The sequence below is a fragment of the Thunnus maccoyii genome, chromosome 16 (genome assembly GCF_910596095.1).
Source record: "Thunnus maccoyii chromosome 16, fThuMac1.1, whole genome shotgun sequence".
Taxonomy (NCBI): domain Eukaryota; kingdom Metazoa; phylum Chordata; class Actinopteri; order Scombriformes; family Scombridae; genus Thunnus; species Thunnus maccoyii.
This window is the reverse complement of record NC_056548.1, coordinates 2,682,549-2,702,668: the sequence shown is the minus strand read 5'-3', so window position 1 is coordinate 2,702,668 and position 20,120 is coordinate 2,682,549. Positions and strand designations below refer to the sequence as shown.

Sequence of the window (20,120 nt, the reverse complement as noted above, 5' to 3'; positions counted from 1 at the left end):
AATTAATAAAATTTCACATCCTCTGCTGCTCATCTCATTTTTAATTTTTAGCTACAAGTTGTAAACATTAATTAGTCTCTTGACCAATAAAAGAACAGATCTCAACTGAGTGTTTTAGTTATTTTAATTATACTTATTTATTCTTGAGTCACAATTTAATTAACTTTAGTCACTAAACCCAAATAGATTAAATAAGATAATGGTACTGTATTAACATTTGATAAAATCATATTCAACCTCAGCTCTAATTATCTAAATCACAACAATCTAAATCACATTTTCTCAGTAATATTTTCCTGTAAATCCTGTTTCCATGCGCGATGGTCAGAATACTGTTTCAAAAGCTATAGTTTTTTAGATATTTAGTCCAAAAACTAAGAGAAGCAGCCTTAAAAAAACACAATTTGCATAATTAAGTTCTGCTAATTGATTCATCTATCAGTCGATGGAAACAAATTAATCAGCAACTGTTTTGATTTTTCAAACAAAAGTGTCAAATGTGCTGAATCTAGCGTCTGCGGTGTGAAGATTTGTAAACTGAATATTTTTTGACAATTTATTGACCAAAAAAATATTTGAGAAAATAATCAGCAGATAAATAGATAATGAAATTAATAATAAATAGTAACAATAAAAATGATGACTTCTTTTCCAGATAATAAACTTCCCAAATTACCAGAAATATTAAAGAGAATGACCTCAGCTTTCCTCAGTGGTGACTTTAGTCCTGTTTTCAGATTTGCCTTTTGTGTTTTAAGATGATTTCTTGCTTTTTCAAGCTTGTTTCACGTCTGGATGTGTGTTCAGATGTAGGAATGTGGGTGTATGAGTCTTTGTTCTTAGATGTAGGACATTGGGTGAGTGTGTGTGTGTGTGTGTGTGTGTGTGTGTGTGTGTGTGTGTGTGTGTGTGTGTGTGTATCATCCTTGTATGAAAGCAGCAGCCGCGGTGCTGTCTCCTCCAGCTCATTGATTTGCAGCTCGTCTTTCCTCCAGACCAGAAAATTGACTTATAATAAACCGGCTCGTCTGTAGTTTTATTCTTGTGAGGACGCCGTTGAGATGATGTCTCTGTCACTAACCTTAACAATCACAACCACACTTTTCCTGGGAAATTACTGATGATGTAAAGTTTAAAGCTGGTTAATATTAACACACATTTATGTACTTTATGCACGCAGTATTTCTAACATTGTGTCCTGTGTCTTCTATCGGTCTTATCTTTTCCCAGTAACTTATTTTTGTTCATTTACTCTTGTCTTTCATCATCCTTCCCTCCTTATTTTCTCACCTCCTTTCTCTCTTTTGCTCAATTTATCCTTCCCTCTATTATCTCTTTGCCTTTTCGTAACTTTTGTCTTTCCATCTTCTCTTCCTTCCTGCTATCCTTCCTTCCTAGGTATATATTTCTTCTTTCCTTCCCTCATTATTGTTGTTTTTCTTTCTCTGGATTTCTGTATTTTGACACATCTCCACATATTTCTCTCTCTCTCTCTTTCTCTCCAGTTTACTCCAATGAAGCTCGTCCACTGAAATTAGGAATCCTGCGCCTCTCTCTCCCTCTCTCACACCATGAGCGTCTTAGCTCTCTCGCCCGTGGCTCCTGAGCCGCTGTCTCCGATGGTCACCTCTGTCACTCCGACCCTGGACCTCGACACCTCCACCTCCCCCACCACCGCCACCACCGCCACCACCACCAACCCCTTCACCTTGGACCAGGAGCATCAGTCACAGGATGGGGAGTCCTCGCCGGGCCCCAGCCCCAGCCCCGGCAGCCTCACTGAGGGAGGGCCTCACCTGGGGAGAGACCCCCGCCACAGGTAACCAATCAGCAACCAGAACAATCTTTATTTTGAGTCTTTTCATTTGTTCTGATGGTCTAAGACAGGGGTTCGTCCTTGAGAATCTATGCAGGAACCTGCGTGTCGAGCGAGCTGATTGGTTGATAATCCTCTCTAAGGCTGCAACTAATGATTATTTTCATTATCGATTAATCTGCTGATCCATTTCTCAATAAGTCAATTAATCGTTCAGTCTATGAAATGATAAATTGGCCACATTGATGTCTTCAGTTTGCTTGTTTTGTCCGACTAACAGTCTAAAATGTTAACATATTCAATTTACTGTCATATATGAAAAGGAAAAGCAGCAAATCCTCACATTTGAGAAGCTGGAAACAGGAAATGTTAAGGAAACTGATTAATCGATTTTCACAATTGTTGCAGATTAATTTTTTTGACAATCGATTGATCCATTAATCGTTGCAGCTCTATTCTTCTCTAATTTTTCTGTCAGAGTTTGGCTAAACATTTCACGGATGTTGTGGTTTGTTTACACCGTCACCAGGGTGAAATTTATTTCCATTTCCTGATTTCTTGTGCATCAATTTTAATAATTTGATTTGCTAAACGTGACACTGCCTCCTAGTGGACACGTTTGTTACACTCCTACTCTGCAACAGTAGACATATGCTGTACTGTTTATTTAAATATGTGTACAAATAGATGATATTAGCTTGGCAGCCACAGTTTGTAGGTTTTGTTGTAGTTTTTGCTTGTTTTTTGTTGTCTGGTTAATTTTATTTGATTTATTTTGTTGTTGTGTTTGTTTTTTTCTTTTTCTCTTTGCAGCCAATGGGTGTAGAGTATAAGTGGTGGATGTGTACAGATTGATTTGGTTTGTTATGTTGTTTTGATAAAGTAAAAACCCTGAACAGAGACGCTGACACATCTTGTCTGAGTTTTTGATTCATGCTGAGTATATGTATTTTGTGTGACAATTCCTTTTGTGTTATGTGTCCTGTAGCCGCACCAAACTACATGAGAAAAAGCAATAAAAAAGTTAAAAGTATAAAAGAAACACACGTGTCCAAATAACAGTTGTGAATGTTTTCTTACGTGCACCATGGAGAAGCTTAATTCCAGTTTAAATCTGAGGGGCTGCAAGATAATTAATGACATACAATTAATTTCTGCCATACAAATTATGTTGTTTTTTATCTGAATTTCAGGACAGTAATTACATGTTAAGGCTTTTAAAAACTATTCAAAGTAAACAATCTGAAAAGGAACATCACTTTTTGGTTGAACTGCATACAACCTGTAACTAGTCTGACTTACTTTATGAAGCCTCAGTGTGTGTACAGTTTGTAGTCTTTACATTTGTCTCATGTGCAGTATGATGCGCTGTTATAGGTCAAAGAAACCTCCTCCCCTTCACACCGGAGCCGACTGGAAGGTCGTCCTCCACCTGCCGGAGATCGAGACGTGGCTGAGGGTGACCAGCGACAGGGTCACGCAGCTCACACACTCTGTGGGACAAGACAGCGACCACAGACACGTGGACGTCCACCTGGTGCAGCTCAAGGTAAACATGAACTCCTCCTTATGTCTACATTATAATCCATATCTGAGGCCTGTATGAATGAATGTCATGTTTGTTGTCCTTGTAGAGCTGATGGTTACCTCACGGTTAGTCATCTTGCGTATCTTTGGCAGTAGCAGAAAGAAATGTTTCAAGCATCCATGTTAACTTTTTGAATAAGTCTTACTTCTGCTTGTTATCCTGGTTTGTGCAACATGTAAACTGGTGCATATCTTTCTGACGGTGCTGTAGCGAAGGCTTGGATGTCATTTGCTTTGCTCTAAATCCCCAAAGCTATCCCACAATGCATCAGAGACACATCAATGTCTGTTCTTGTCAACTGAAAGAGACAATAACTAGGGTTCCATCCAAATGTAGAGCAAATTTTAACAGAATTTCCGGAAAACTGGCAAAAGTAAAGGTCATTAAATGCGTGTGTCCATCCACTACCAAATATTAGGAGTTGGTTCATCAAGATAGACAGTTGGTGGTTCTAATTTTCCATCAGTACCATTAAACCATCGCAGAAGAAGAGACACAACGAGATGATGTCATTAAAAGAGTAGAAGTCAAAGCTCAAACGATGGAAAACACGTGGAAACCAGATTGTAAATATGACATTTCTGTTAGTTTCATGTATTCATGTGAGGAAGGTTACAGTCTCCTCATCATCGCTCCACACAGATCTGATGTTTTCAGCTCTTTAGGTCACATGATTCATGTCTGTTTACATTGTACTTTGTTGCATTTTGCTTTTATTAATATGACAAGTTTTCAACCTCAGTCAAGTGTAGAAATCTTTTACAGTTTCTACTGCAGGATTTTTTATGCACATATTGAAAATGTGATTAAAAGCAGGTGGATGGAAACACAGTTAATGGTGACAGTATACTGGTGTTAGATGTTAGAGACACAAATACACAACTGGCTGCACTGGGTTTATTTACATGGCTTTCTTTTTTTGAGAGTCAAAGACTCCAGTACCAAACTGTAACTTGCCCACAAGTAAATATCGAATACAAATACAAGTTAACCGGAAAGCTGATTAGCTAGTGAGCTAACTAGCCTGCTAGCAGTTTTCAGATATTAAATGCCCGACTCTTCTCTTTTTCTGTGTGTGTGTAGTTTCATGACGTTCATAAACAGGCAGGTTAGTCTCAAGAAGCAGCTACATGTCTTGAGTCTGAAGTAGCTTAAAGTTCCACCAACAGTCGCTAGCTGCTCCAACTGACTCTCATTGAAAAAGCCTCAACTTCTCTCTAGAAATACTGAGTAAATCATTGTTTTCAATGAGTCATTATTGTCTCAATCTCTAAATTAAGGCCTTCTAATAAATGTGCTGGTGGTCATTTTGGAAATTATTGCTCTGTGAATAAGATTTGAAGACGTATAGCACAATTTAGCTAAAGTAGCTGATGTTAGCCAAAGTGTGCAGTGCTCTGTGTTCCCTGTAAGCTAGTGTTAGCTTGGGTCCGAGGTAGCGTGTGGTGTTTCCAGAGCATGAAAGGCAACACTCCTTATCTGGAAGAAGCAACTCTGGGCTTCAAACTGGCTCCAGTGCAAACCAGCGGGTGATGTCACACCACGCTATGTCCATCTTTATATACAGGCTATGATTAGTCTACATCTCAGCTGTTGATAGAAATCAGGTCAGTGTCAAGACATGTTCAGTCGCATCTCTTTCTGCTTTTGGTGGGATGAACTTAAAAGACTTAAAAGAGAAGAAGCTGATTGTTTTCTCCTCCAGCAGCGTCTCTCTGCTTCCTTTATTCATCCAAAGACAGTAAAACATTTGCTATCAAACATAAAAACATGTATCGATGCTTCTCAGCGGCTGCGTGTTGAACATCAGTCGATTTTAACCGTCTGACCTCAGGCTGTAAATTTCCCATAATGCCTTTCCTCTTCCCACAGTGGTGTTGTTACGTAATGACTGGCTGCCACAGGTCACACTGACTGTTGATTTATTTATGTAACTCAGCAGCCTCCCAAACCTTTTCCTTCATCTCCATAACTTAAAGACCCCGAGTGCATGTTTATATAAGAGGAGACGAAAAGAGTTTGATGATTCAGTTCAGTTCTTCCTCTTCATGTTGAGTCACTTTCAGTCTGTGAAGCATTTAAATCCCTTAAAAGCTGAGCTTTGTGGTTCTTTAAGGATAAATACCAACAAAATACAACAAGAAAACATCAATTCTCCTCCATTAGAACAATTTCTGTAACCACAGGAGCAGGACAGAAGCCTGGATGCAGTTTTTATTTATCATCAACATTTGTGTCTGATCTTGTTATGTCAAATTTTATAGTTTGGAAACATATGAGAACCAAATTGTATGTATTAATTTCCATTTGTACATCTATTGACCTCTGCTTTAAAGTTCTACACAGAAGAACAGAATCATATTTGTTTGTTTCAACACTTCACTGAAGCCTTATGATTCTGTTACTGAGTTGAATTTTAAAACAACATAATTTGAAGGGACTTAATTTCCCTATTATGGTTAAAATTCAGGATGTAATTTCATATTCATGGTCAAATTTAAGCCTATAAAGAACCCTTAAATATTAAATATCACTACCTTATCACATGGACTTAATCTGAGATTGATATTTTCAGGCTTAAATTAAGAATTAATTAATAGTATTTAACAAATTCTTGTTTAATAGTGATTGCAAACAGTTAGAAATGAGAACAGACATAATTTTAGCTGTGATATTGCTGTACATGAATACTCTAGTAAAATAAAGCTATATTATAGTTGCCCTGTGGCTGAGGTGTAGTTTCGTTTGTTAATTTAGTGTTTGATTCCATCCAAACCCATTTATCCAAAAAATCAGCCTTATATTTGGTATCTTCTGAAACTTTGGGACGTCCACTAGAATAAACATATTTGTGCAGTGCAGCGGTGTGACTCATTTATGTGTTTTTTATCATTTTTGGACAATAACGGAGGTCTACAGCACAGAGGAATAAGATATATCAGGCTGTGAATACACACAAAATACTTTTTAGTAGGATGAGTTCATTGTTGGTTTGGATCCAAACATGAGAAGTCTGCACATTTGTTGACAATAAGACAAATAAAGAACATTTCCAGCCGTATCCTTTCATCTGTCTGAGGGGTCGTTATGGCGACAACAGTAGCTGTTATGCTTTGTTAAACCATCACAGAGGCTGCGGCTTCAGCAGCTGGAGGCCTGTTTGTTCACATTCATTCATTCATAAAGTTACAGTTTTATATTCTGTGAGACGTTCGGATCTTTTATTGATGAGTGTGTATTTATAACTACAGTGACTCAGATGTTTTCTGTTCATCAGGCTGCTGCTGCTGCTGCTGCTGCTCACAGAGTTTCTTCGGTATCATCAGTGTGTCGGTATTTTTAGAGGCATAATTCCTCTCCTCGCCTCTCCTTATTTGCCTGACTTTTTTTCTCTCCTCTCTGCTGTTTTTAGCTCTCCTCTCCTCTCTGCACCACTCCGCTCAGCATGTGTGTTTATGTCTATGTGTGTGTGTGTGTGTGTGTGTGTGTGTGTGTGTGTGTGTGTGTGTGTGTGTGTTCTCTGAATAAAACATGGCAGTAGCAGCAGTAGCAGCAGTAGCAGCAGTGTACCCACTAACAGCTCCAGACATTCAGACCAGGAGTCACACTGATGCTCACCACACTGCTGGGAAAGGGTGTGTATGTGAGAGAGAGAGAGAGAGAGAGAGAGGATGGATGGATGGAGGAGGAAGGCGTCTACTTCCTGTTAGAGATCTGTTGTCTCATGCTGAGTCACTCTCTGCCCTGAACACACACTTACACATATTTTCTCTTTTAGCTCTTTTCTGCTGCACAAACTTTTCCAGGAAGCAGAAAGCTTGTTAGGAAATCAGAAACATTTCCTGTATTTCAGTCATGAGAACTGAGCTCTAAATTTAGCTTTAGCTCCTGCTTCTGTAAAAAATATGAATTATTCACCTTTTCTTTCTGTTCTATTGTACAAAACACTAAATATATATATATCTCTAATATCTGTTAGATATAAATTAATTACGACCTTCTTTTTAATCCTGCTTTTAAATACACTGTTTTTATTACTTTGCCTATTTAATTGTATATGAAAATGTTATTTTCTTAATTTTATTTTAGTTTTATTGTTTATTTGCTGCCTTTTGTTTGTCAATTGCTTTAAATGTTTTATGCATTTTACATAAAGCACTTTTAGCTGCATCTCAGGTATGAAAGGTGCTGCACAAATACAGTTTTATTATGATTATAATTATTTAATTCAATACAGTTATCCACTAAATCAATAAATAAATAAATGACCATAAAACAGACTCTCTGGAGTTTGTAATCTCTATTTTCCATCTGTGCTTGTCTCCTTCATATTTATTTATTACAACTTGATTCAAAACAACAACAGCCTGCGTTTTTTTTTATTTATTAGTGGTCTAAATGGTCTCATCTTCAGATGTAGTGGAAACATGAACGAGTCAAAAATAGTTGTTTACTTCACTTCATATATTATTTAATTTTTTTCAATGTCAGGAAATTAGTCATTCTTGTGACTAGTTGAAAAATGCATTTATGATTTCATTTGATATTCTCTAAAAGCGACTCTTCATTTCAAATGTATCTCTGGAGTATCAGACTCACTTTATGAAAACTGTAAGTTAGTAGTTTGCTAGTCGGTGAGCGAGGACAGAGCGGTTCTTTAGGCTCTAAAAGTAAAGTTATTTATCACTTGATCCAAAGTTGAGTAAACAGCAGAAACTTAAAGTAAATCAATATGTTGCTGTGAGCATCTTTGCCTTTAAACCAGCAGCAGTTCTCAGTGTTTCAGCTACTCGGCAGGTCGGTTGTTTCTGCATCTTGGAGAAGTCGCCACAGTTCTTCTTCTGCTGCTTCTGTCTCTTCATGTTAATCCCAGACTGACTCCATGATGTTGAGATCAGTGACTGAAGATAATTCTTTATGACTCTGGCTGGGTGTTTGTGGTTTGATGTATAAGAATCTAAACATCTAAAGTGTCTAAAACTTTTGCACAGTACTGAATATGATGCTGACTAAAATATTATTGTCCAAAATCAATGTGTATTCACCAATTACTCTACTATGTTTTTATAAAACTCAAAATTTGTAACCCTTCCTGTTAACTGGTATCAGTCATAAATTACATTACAGTAAGTAATAGTTGATTTTAGTGGATTTTGATGTGTGTTCACTGATATTCACTGTCAGAACTCACAGTTTTGAGAAAAGACAGACTTAATTTGTCTTTGCACTGAACTCATGAGGACCCCACTAAGATAATCCCTTTACTGGCCTCAACGTAACTCTGCCTTTAACCCTAACCTCACGTCTGAACCCTCAAACAGCCCTTTGAAGAAGTGAGGAAGAGATTTTATCTTTGATCCTCACAAAGAACACAAACTGTCTGCATCTGCATCTGTTTGTTTGCAGATTACGCAGCTTCGAGGGCTTTATGATGTGTGTGCGTGAGTGCATGGAGCGTGTGTGTGTGTGTGTGTGTGTGTGTGTGTGTGTGTGTGTGTGTGTGTGTGTGTGTGTGTGTGTGTGTGTGTGGTCATGGGATGTGGATCACTGCCTGGTTCTGGGAAGTGACAAGGTCAGATTTATAGTGACGACAGTGTGTGTGCGTGTGTGTGTGTGTGAGAGAGAGACGGAGTTACAACTACAGCTTTGTAGTGTGAGTGACTGATGTCATTCTGTCTCTGTGTGTGTGTGTGTGTGTGTGTGTGTGTGTGTGTGTGTGTGTGTGTGTGTGTGTGTGTGTGTCTAATCCATTTATCAGCTGCAGATGCTCCAATTCTTTGATTCTTCATCAGAGCAGGAACCAGATTCCACTTCTTTTTTTTTTTTTTTTTACTGAATTTCACTCCCAAAAAATACCCAGATATCTCAGTACATCATGCGGTGGCGCCCTCTGGTGGCGAGAAGACGTCATAACATTGTACAACAAATACATACAGGTCATAAACAGAAACAAATAGAGATGATAAAGATTATTAGTGCTGCACATTGTATCTGTTTTCTAAACTGTGATTGTTGTGAATGTTTTCCAGTAAGTATAAACTGTAAAAGCTGCACCAAGTTTTCATTTCTGATATAAAACAAGATCCTTAGATATTCAAATGACATGAAATATTATCAATCATCCGGACCTTGTCAGCGTTGTCATGGCAATAATCAAATCTTCCATCCTTCGTCTTTTCGTCAGCTCGTCAGAGGAGCGACATCAGACAAAGAGGACAGTAAGACACAAGAGAGGAAGAGGGAAGAGACAAAAGCTCGGTGGATATTTGCGGAGGCGCTTCTGTCAGTCCGGTCAGAGCTGAAACAAATGTGACGCCTTCTGTTATTGTTTCACGCCGCGTATGTTCTGACACCTCCGTCTCGTCTGAGCCGCAGCCTGCAGACACATCAGTCAACAACAGTCATATCAGAATCAGTCAGTGTGTGAGTCAAGTTCAACTGTAAAACAGGACAGATACAATGTCATCTCAGAAAAGTATGTGAAGAGTATCTCAGATTTGAGAAGTGAAACACAAAACTCTGCAGGAAGGAAGATCAAATATGACTCTTTTAGGGACCCGTTTCCTTTCTGGTTGAAGATGGAGTCTAACTTTTGTAATAGTCTGTGCACTTTATGTAGACTTTAGAACCTAAAATGGGTTGTGTGCCATATGAAATATGCAATAGCATAAAAGAAAGCAAACAATGGCACTGAAGGCAGAGATCTAAGAGAAGAAAATGAAAATAACACATGAAATGTCTTCTTTTTTTTTATTATGAGATTTTATATCTTCTGTATTATTCTGATTATGTGAGAAACTGTATTATATCAGGATAAACCCCATGTGGTTTTCAAGGGTCCCAAAGTACTGACAAGAGCAGAAAAGAACATATTGATTCCCTGGCTGACGGCTCCATCTAGTGGTTATTTAACTGTATTACAACTGAGGTGCATTTTCACTTGTTAGAAGTAAAGACACTGAACTCACATCTGAGTTTAAAGCTTCAAGTGTACAAATTATTAATGAGAAACCTTCTTAAACATCAGTCAGAACATTAACATGATTAAAACTGATAACTCTGATGTGTCAATTTGGCATTTTTTGTTAATAATTTTCCATTTTTTCATGTGTTCTTCTAGACTACAGCACAGACCGGTGTCCACTTATAAAAATACACCTAAAAACACCTCTAAAGCTTTAATTTAAGCACTTTATCTCACCTATTTAATACAGAAATGTAAAAATGAAACATTCTGTTTATTGGTTGAGTTATGTTCTGGATCTATTTCTTCGGAAGCAACAGTATATCCATCCGCATCCTCTCCAGTTATCATAATGGTTGCCAGATATGTACAGACACAGTGGTACCAAACCTGGCAACCTCACTGTGACAACAAGACTTCAGGAAGTTGAGTGAAATCAGTGCATCCGGTTGTTTTTTTTATGTTTTTGTCTCATGTTTTATTTCATGTTCATTATTATTACCTACGATATCTCATTCTGCCATATATGTGTGTTCTTATAGATATAAAACCACATTTTTAATTTTCTCTTTATAGTTTAAACAAATGAGACACAGCGTGTTAATCAGTGAGTTTTAGTTGTCTGTTGGTTGGTGCATTTTTGAACTTTTTAAAGATTAATATTGATGCTCTCATCTCACTATTGGATAGAAAGCAAATAAGCAACTAATCTTTTAATCTATTTTGTGAGATGAAAGTGGAAAGTAACTAAGTACATTTACTCTGTTACTGTACTTAAGTACAGTTTTGAGGTACTTGTACTTTACTTGAGTATTTCCATGTGATGCTACTTTCTACATTTCAGAGGGAAATATTGTACTTTCTACTCCACTACATTTATTTGACAGCTTTAGTTACTTTTCAGATGAAGATTTGACACAATGGATAATATAACAAGCTTTTAAAATACAACACATTGTTAAAGATGAAACCAGTGGTTTCCAACCTTTTTGTCTTTTGACGTCTTACAAAAAGCAGTGTGTAGTCGGGGTCACATTTCACATGTCTATGAGTTGTTAACAGCTCCACCAAATAGTGATTTTTCCCTATAAACTTCTCACATGCTTTCATTTCAATAAATGTTCAAATGATCCAATATTTCACCAAAAATCAAAGATTAGAGAAAAAGTCCAAAAACTGAAAACAGTTTTGTGTATCAGAACTTTGTTTTTTCTTCTTTCCTCTCCCATTAATCATCTCACGACCCCTCAGATTTATCTGCTGACCCTTTGGAGGGGCCCGACCCCTAGGTTGGGAACCACTGGACTAAACTAGCTAACTGTATATAAAGTAGTGTAAACTAGCTCCACCTCCAGCAGCTACAACAGTAACATGCTGCTCTAACACTGATGCTTCACTATTAATAATCTAATGATGTCATATATAATAATATATCAGTCAGAGGGACCAAACCACTACTTTTACTGCAATACTTTAACTACATCAAGCTCATAATACTTATGTACTTTTACTGCAATACTTTAACTACATCAAGCTCATAATACTCATGTACTTTTACTGCAATACTTTAACTACATCAAGCTCATAATACTTATGTACTTTTACTGCAATACTTTAACTACATCAAGCTCATAATACTTATGTACTTTTACTGCAATACTTTAACTACATCAAGCTCATAATACTTATGTACTTTTACTGCAATACTTTAACTACATCAAGCTCATAATACTTATGTACTTTTACTGCAATACTTTAACTACATCAAGCTCATAATACTTATGTACTTTTACTGCAATACTTTAACTACATCAAGCTCATAATACTTTTAGTGTAGTAGGATTTTTCATGTATATAATATAGTATTTTTACATTGCTGTGTTGGTATTTTAAGTGAAGTAGTTTCAGACCTTGTAAACGGTTTGATCTGAAGTTATTTAGTATCATCATCAGCGGATCTTGTTTAGATAATGAGCTCCTTCAGGCCTGTCAGACCTGGATTCACCCCGTCGGGCCTTGTAGCTGCACACTGAGCGTCTGATTGGACGTTACCTCGACAGAGAGCGTCCAGGTCGTGGCAGGTTCGAGCTTTATTTGACTTAATTGCGGGCGTGGCAGTCGGCGGGCGTCGGGCTCGGCGACACGGAGAGAGAGAGAGAAATGGAAGCGGACAGATCGCCAGGCTGCTGTTTAAAATTGGATTCACGCCTCCGGTGTTCTCTCTTTCTTTCTTCATCCTGTCCTCGCTGCTCTTTTTCTCACTTTGTTTCTTTTTTTTTTATCCTCTCCTTCTTTTCTTCTCTCTCTGTGTCTCTCTCTTCCTCTCTCTGTCATATTTATAATGCGTTTGCCTGCAGGGCATTCTTCTATAACCTGACCTTGCCACAGAGCGACTGTAGGACATGATTATAGTGATGCAACCACTGTTTCTCCCTATGTGTGTGTGTGTGTGTGTGTGTGTGTGTGTGTGTGTGTGTGTGTGTGTGTGCTGGTATGCCAGGCTCTCAGCCATTCTTAGCATCCGGCTGCAGGCGGTGTGTAACAGCTGCATGGAGAATGTCCTGGGCTGCTCTGAGAGGGAGAGGCTGCTGGTGTGAAGGCAGAGTACATTTACATTATAACACACACACACACACACACACACACACACACACACACACACACACAGTAATTTTAGTGATTCAGTCACCCTGAGCACAAAAAAACAGAGATTTTCTAAACAAATATTTTAAAGCATTAAAAAAACACAGGTCTTTGTTATTAACTCAGTTTATTTGCACCATTTTCTGCTCCATCTTATTATAGAGTAAGTATATAGAATATATATAACAAATACAATAAGTAACATATAGAACAAATGCAGCAGCAAAACACCACTGAGACAAAACCCCTTTAAAGCAGCTATAGTGGATATTTTTCTATAATAACAGTGTCTGGTCTGACAGTGTGTAATGTGTTTGGCTCGTAGTGATGAACCTACAGAGAATTATCAGTGACTCTGCAGCTCCTCTCGGCTTTACGGAGCTTTATAGTGAGTTTCAGCTCATTGTTTATCTGTCAGGCTGCAACTTTACACTAGCCGCTGTACACTACCTGCTAACAGACACAGTTAGCTGTAGACTAGCTGCTGAACATAGTGGAGCATTTAGCAGCTAAAGAGCCAGATATTTCCCTCAGGAGTTGTTAGAGAGCAAAAACAGAAGCTAAAAGAGAGTGAATATTGGACTCACATTCACCAGGTGGACAGAAACACGACTCCACATGAATGATAATGTTGCTCCGTAACTGCTGGATGTGGAAATAAACAACTGTTTGCTAACAAGCTCAACATATCAACTTAAAAGGTGATGATGGTAATGCAGGTTTAAGTGACAAAAACAAAACAAACAAAAAAGATATGCAGATAAAATACCTAAAACAAAGCATAAAAATGATTAAAACACCTAATCTTCTTTTTTTCCTATTTAATCTCTGTTATTGTTGCTCAGGGCTCATTGCTGTGGTGTCACCTGTCAATCAAACAGCTGCAGCTGCAGTTTGAGTGACAGCAGCGTGATTTATGACATTTATGACACATGAGACAATAGTCAGGATCGGTGCTTATGTTTCTCAGATTAACACCACGTTTCCCAAAAGCTGAGTTACTTTTCTTTAAACCTCTGCAGTCAAACGTTTAGTCAACATGCTGTAAAGAAATCCAACTGATTTCCCTCCAAATCTAAACTCGTGAGTCACAATGTAAAGTTGCGAGGTCGTATCTACAAGGTCAACATATAGATTAGTTCTTGTTAACATCAAGCAGCTTTGCAACATGATCATGTTTTTCCAAAGGAAACGTGATCCGTGCGTGTGCGTCCCTGATTCAAACCCACAGAGCTTTATTTAAACGCAGTCCAGAAGCAGCAGCGCTGCCAGTCTCCCAGCTGTCGTGATATTCCTGTGTCCTGATGTCACTGCCGCTGCCACGCCAGGAATCCTGGGAATTGCGCTCAACATGGAAGGAAGAGATATTCCTGTGGAGGAGAGTTCAGGGGAGGAAAAGGGAGGATAGAAGGAAGGAAGAAAGCGAGCAGGGAAGGGGGTAGCGGCTGGTTCACAGAGTTCAGATGATCTTTTCAACTCACTCACTCAAATATCATCACTGTCAGCTGAGAACCCTGTATCTCCAAAATACTTACAACATTTATAGTCCCCCCCCCCTCCCCTTCCACTCCAAAAAATATGTTTTTTCTTCTTGTTCCTACAAGTTGGATGTTTGAGCTTCACCGTGCAGAATGTTGTGTGTGCGGAGTTTTCACATTCAGCTACAGGAAGTGAAAAGTTTCTCTGAGCTCATTGTAAAATCTGATTTTAAGAGGGCGGGTCTGCGAGCGTGATTTGTGACCGAAAATAGTTTGGAAGCCAGAATCGTGGTCCAGAATGCAGCTTAGACGAAAGCGTGATGTGGAAACGTGAAAGCTTCCAGTGCACAAACACTGAGATCGGACTTTATAGTGAACAAGGAGACGACTTCTGTCCACCAGTTAAAGGACCAGTCCGTAGGATTCAGTGGCATCTAGCAAGTCTGTTCCACTTGATGCCACTAAATTCTACAAACTGCACCTTTAAACTTTATTTTTTTTTAATGAGGGAGAAAGAGGAGATGTAATTTAAGGATTTTAACTTGATAATTACATTTTTTTTTGTGGAAAAAAAACATATCAGACGCACATTATTGTTTCCAAGCCGAGTATTTTCATATGTCTTAATACATGTCTGGAGGGGATCTTTAAGATTACTGTTCAGGAAATTAAAGAAATACAAATATACAGTCGTGTATCAGCGCAGGAAGAGACGAGGGACTTCCTGAGGAATTCTTAAAGCCTTTTTTTTTTTAAAAAAACAACCCACCTTTCTCATGAGCTCTTGCATCTTAAAAACAAAACTCTGGCTCTTACTTCACTGTAACAGACAGTCAGAGCAGCAGCCCCGTTACGTTTTTATTTCTGACAAACTGGAGAAAACTGCAGGTCAGTTTTGTGTCGAGTTCAGGTTTGGTGTTTTTTGCACGAAATTCTGGAGTCATTTATCTTCTCAACAAAGCTCTCTGTTGTCAGACTTTTACAATTTTTTATTGTAATGATTAAAACATATTTTTCTCTCCAGGAAATAGCCTTAACCTTCACTTCTCTCTCTCTCTCTGTGTCCCTCGTCCTCCTCACAACTGTCATGGTTACTGCAGCAGCCATTGTGGTGCAGACAAGAGAAAGTTTGTATGTGTGTGTGTGTGTGTGTGTGTGTTTGTGTGTGTGTGTGTGTGTGTGTGTGTGTGTGAAAGAAAGACAGCGAGAGAGAGATTCAGTGTGCGAAAGGGAAAAAGCACATAAACCTTGTACGTCTGTGTTTGATCTTTAGATCTTTGAGGATGTTTTTCACCTCTTTAAAGGGCTGTTTAAGGGTCAAGGTCAGATTTAGCTTTATGTTAGCATCAGGCTAAAGATTATCAAGGGGTTGTATTATTTCCATGAGGGTCCTCATGAGTATAGAATAGGGATGTGCAGAGAGCCCAGTATTTGTATTTGTATCAACAAAATTATTTGTATTCGAATAAATGTGGAAGGAGGCTCAAAAGTCCTGTTTTTGTTTTTATTATGCTTTTAATTTTAGGAAATTACCTAACTACCTTACGAAGGAGGTCCCCAAACCAGGTCTTGAACCGGAGTCTCCCAGATCATAGACGACTGCGCTGACTACTGAGCTAAAACTCTACACATCACCTCATTGCAGACAAACCTCTACCTATTTATACACCCATAACACAGAGACAGCACACCATGTAACATGTAGGGAAGATCTTCAAAGGTGATTCCTGCTTTGCACTTTTCATTTATTGGCATATTTTGTACAACCTAACTTTGTAGAAAAGAGAAAGGTTAAGGAGAGTCTCTTGGGAGCACTTCATGTTTGTCAGTAGTTCAGCTTTATCTCCGGTTAACACCCTCAACTCCGGGAGTGATGTCCAAATTAGGAAATGTGCGTCATGTAGCAGGTGGATGTGACTCCTCTCGTCAAGACCTGCTGATAGACGTAACAGCGGAGAAGAGGCGAGACACTGAGATAGCGATGTAACCGACCTGCACGCTGGTATTTGACACGAAAACAAATCATTTTTAAAATATTTATATGAAACAAATATTTGTAAAAAATAAATTTGTGCTTTGCCGAATAATGTATTTGTATTCAGGCACACTCCTAGTATAGAAGCACAAAAATGTGTGTTTACACTACAACTTTATTGTTCACCGTAGTGGAAATGTGTCTTTGATGACACGTCTGTAGAATAAAACATCATTCAGACGTGGAGCATCAGAGACAATAGCATGAAAACACACACACAGTTGTTACTGACTGTAAATGTGTCTCTGTGTTAGGCCTTGTGTGCACAGATGCTGTAAATTTGCAGACATGTTAAAGTGCTGAACGTTTTCAGTTAGTAGGGGTGTACCCGTATACAAATACGTTATTCGGCAAAGCAACCAACCAATGTTTTTATATGAAGAATGAATCTAATGACTGTCAACAACTCTGCAACTCTAGTAGCAGCGTTTTAGCCTCTTTTAGCTCCTACTTTTGGTTTTGCGGCACGTTTCCTGTCAGACCAGACTGGCTGGTGAAGAAAGTGGAACATGGAGCAGATAAAGAGACACACATGTTTCTCAGGAGCTGGTGGAGACCAAAACAGAGATAAAAAGAGAGAATATTGGATTTATATTCATCAGCTGGACTCTCTAAATGAATGTTAATACTACTCTGTATTATAATACAAATACGTTATTTGGCAAAGCACAAATAGTGGGGGTTTTTTTACGAATATTTGTTTCATACAAATATTTTTAAAATTATTTGTTTTTGGGAAGAAAAAAACAAAACATGTCAAATAGCAGCGAGCAGGTCGGTTATAGTCGCTATGTTAGTGTCTCTCCTCTGCTCCGCTGTGACGTCTATCAGCAGGTCTCAGTGAGGGAAGTCACATCCACCTGCTACATGACGCACATTTCTTATTTCTTGGACATCACTTTAATTTTCATCTTTAATTTTCTAAAATTATAAGCTAAATAAAAACAAAAACAGGATTTTTAAGCCTCTTTCCACTTTTATTCAAATACAAATACAAATAATTTTGCTGCCTCAATAAATACAGATACAAATACAAATACTGGGCTCTCTGCACATCCCTATCAGTTAGTATCAGCATTTGACATATTTCACATTATACAGAGTTTTTAATCTCATGACGTTGACATCAGGGCTCTGTGGAGGCCCAGACCATCTGCTGCAGGACTCCTTCTTCCTCTTCTTGTTGATGAGGGTAGATCTTTATGACTCCGGCTGGATGTTTGGGCTCGTTGTCACTCCGCAGATGATCAGATGCCTCCCTGATGGTATGATGGATAAGAATCTAAAGTGCCTAAAACTTTTGGACAGCGCTGCATGTGATCGGCCAACGCAGCAAAGTCCTACGTTTGTCTGTCTGAGAGAAAGAGAGAGACAGAGGGGAAAGTGTGTGTGTGTGTGTGTGTGTGTGTGTGTTTTAAGTGGCAAGAATGACACCCAGTATTTCGAGCATCTGTGTGTATGTGTGTGTGTGTTGGGGAGAGGCGGGGGGCGGGGGGGTAGCTGGGTGAGGTCGGTCCTAAAATAACCTCCCCAACTGTTGTCACCCCTCCTCTCTCCAACACCCCCGCGAAAGAAGCAGGTCACCACATACACAAACACACACACACACACACACACACACAAACACACACTGCTGGCGCGTCAGTTGGTCACCATTTCCCACATGGACTCAGCAGAGTGTTTGAAGCTTCGGACAGAAGAACCACACGCTGCCTGAGCTTTGACGTTCTGACTTTTTTATTATTTTGGTTTGTGTTTGAGGCGCGTTTTAGGACACGAGGAGATCAGATATTGTGAATTTTAGAACATTAAAGAAGGACTTTGTGAAAAGGTAAGAAACCTTTTGACAGTTTGAGTTGAAGTTGAAACTTGTTCCTCACTTAAAACTACTGAAGGTCAAAATTAAAGAGCTCTGCTGCATAAAGAACATTCAGTCACCTTTTTAAATGCAGTTTTGGTTTTGTCATATGATCACTTTTTTGTGTATTAAAACACAAATACCTGAAAGCTTCCTGGTGTTATAATAACAGGGAAACCTGACAGTGTTTCGGTGCTGCTGTTTGATTTTTACCTCCAGTGAAAGCAGGATGTTTGTGGCGGGTCGACGCACATGGAGGAACTTTCCAGAGGCACGCGACCATCTTTGAAACCATCACACACACACACACACAGAAACCATCAACAAAGTGTTTTATATATGAGAATAGAGAAGAAAAAAGCTTTCTGACAATGTTTTACTCAAATGACTTTCAGTAGAAATAGAAATACTGTGTGTGCGTTCGGTTTAAGAGTTTAAAATACTTTTGTAAATCATCTTCAGTTGTGAACATGTGATGGTCACAGAGCATTCAGTGAACAGCTGGAAAAGGATTGTGACAGACGTGTTGCCGTGCAGATAATGAAAGAAGAAGACACGGTGACACAGCGAGTTCCTCCTTCCTGATAGTTTCCCTCCAACGTTACAACGATTTGAATCAGTCTGAGTTCAGATAACTCCGGTTTAGACAATATTATAGATCTTTTTATGCTCTGAAAGTTTGAAAACAGGACAAAGTATGCTCAAACTAAATGTCTAGTTCCTGTAACATCATCTCAGCGCCATTGATGTTATTATCAATCAGAACACATGAAGAAATACGAGCATCAATCCAGATTTTTGTTTTTCTGCATCTTTTTTCCCTCCATCTATAATCCCTTACACGTTACTCTCTTTCTAATCCCTTGCTTTTGCATCTGTGAGTCAGCAGAAATGCGCTGCTCACACATACAGACGTTTACATTCTGCCAACACACCTACTGTACGCTCGATAGTAGGAGTTGGTGTTGTTGGAAATCTTTCAGTATCAGGTGTTAAAAACAGGATACAATCCCAAAGCCAATTAACAAAATGCAAATGCATCTGTGATTAAAGGCTTAACATAAAGAAGTGTGCAAATGTCTGATCAAAGAGTAAATCTGACCAAACACTCCTTACAAAATGTTTGTATTCAACAGTTTTACAGACCAGACTTTAGGTGTGATTTGTAGTGTTTGCAGTCAGAGTGAATGTGCAGGAAACTAATGCATGAACCAGGAATCTGTTTTCAACCCTGGAAATGTTGGTTTCATATCAGCAGCAGGACAACACATTTGGCAGGACATTCGGTAGCTTTGAGTGACACTTCAGATCAGGCAGTTCAGTTACGTGACTTTAGGGGTTTTGCAAGTGGTCCCGATGTAGCTCAGGTTGCCCGAAGGAACCGAACAGAAGAAGTAGAAACCGCTGCAGAGTTCAGATAAACCGTCCAGAACACGCCGGCTGTAAATGCAGCAGCAGCAGCGGCAGCAGCAGCAGACTAAAAGGACGAGTTTGGAGGCATTTGGCAGAAGCTACCAAAAAATTACTGTAACAAGTCTTTGTATCGCGAGCGGGTCTCGGTCGTCTTTGAAGCCGGTTAATTTGAATACTCCGGGGGGGAAGGCGGGGGGAGGGGGGGAAGGAGCACAGAGTATTTGATCTCCAAGGTAAAACACGCTGCGCTGATGGGCTGAAGTGGAGGAGTTGAAGGTTATTAGATCGAATGGGTGTGGATGAGGCCGAGCTGTCGCAGGCGGTT

The 20,120-nt window shown here is 38.9% G+C and overlaps 1 protein-coding gene across 3 annotated transcripts in view; it reads left to right on the top strand.

The window, feature by feature from the left end:
- The window catches only part of akap6 (A kinase (PRKA) anchor protein 6), a 238,062-nt gene that overhangs the window by 38,722 nt on the left and 179,220 nt on the right, over nucleotides 1-20,120 (top strand). For all 3 annotated transcript variants that reach the window (XM_042389345.1, XM_042389343.1, XM_042389344.1), the window contains 2 exons: nucleotides 1,506-1,819; nucleotides 3,194-3,365. In XM_042389345.1, the coding sequence (XP_042245279.1) occupies nucleotides 1,572-1,819; nucleotides 3,194-3,365 (420 nt within the window). In that variant the 5' untranslated portion in view covers nucleotides 1,506-1,571. The remainder of the gene's footprint in view (nucleotides 1-1,505; nucleotides 1,820-3,193; nucleotides 3,366-20,120) is intronic.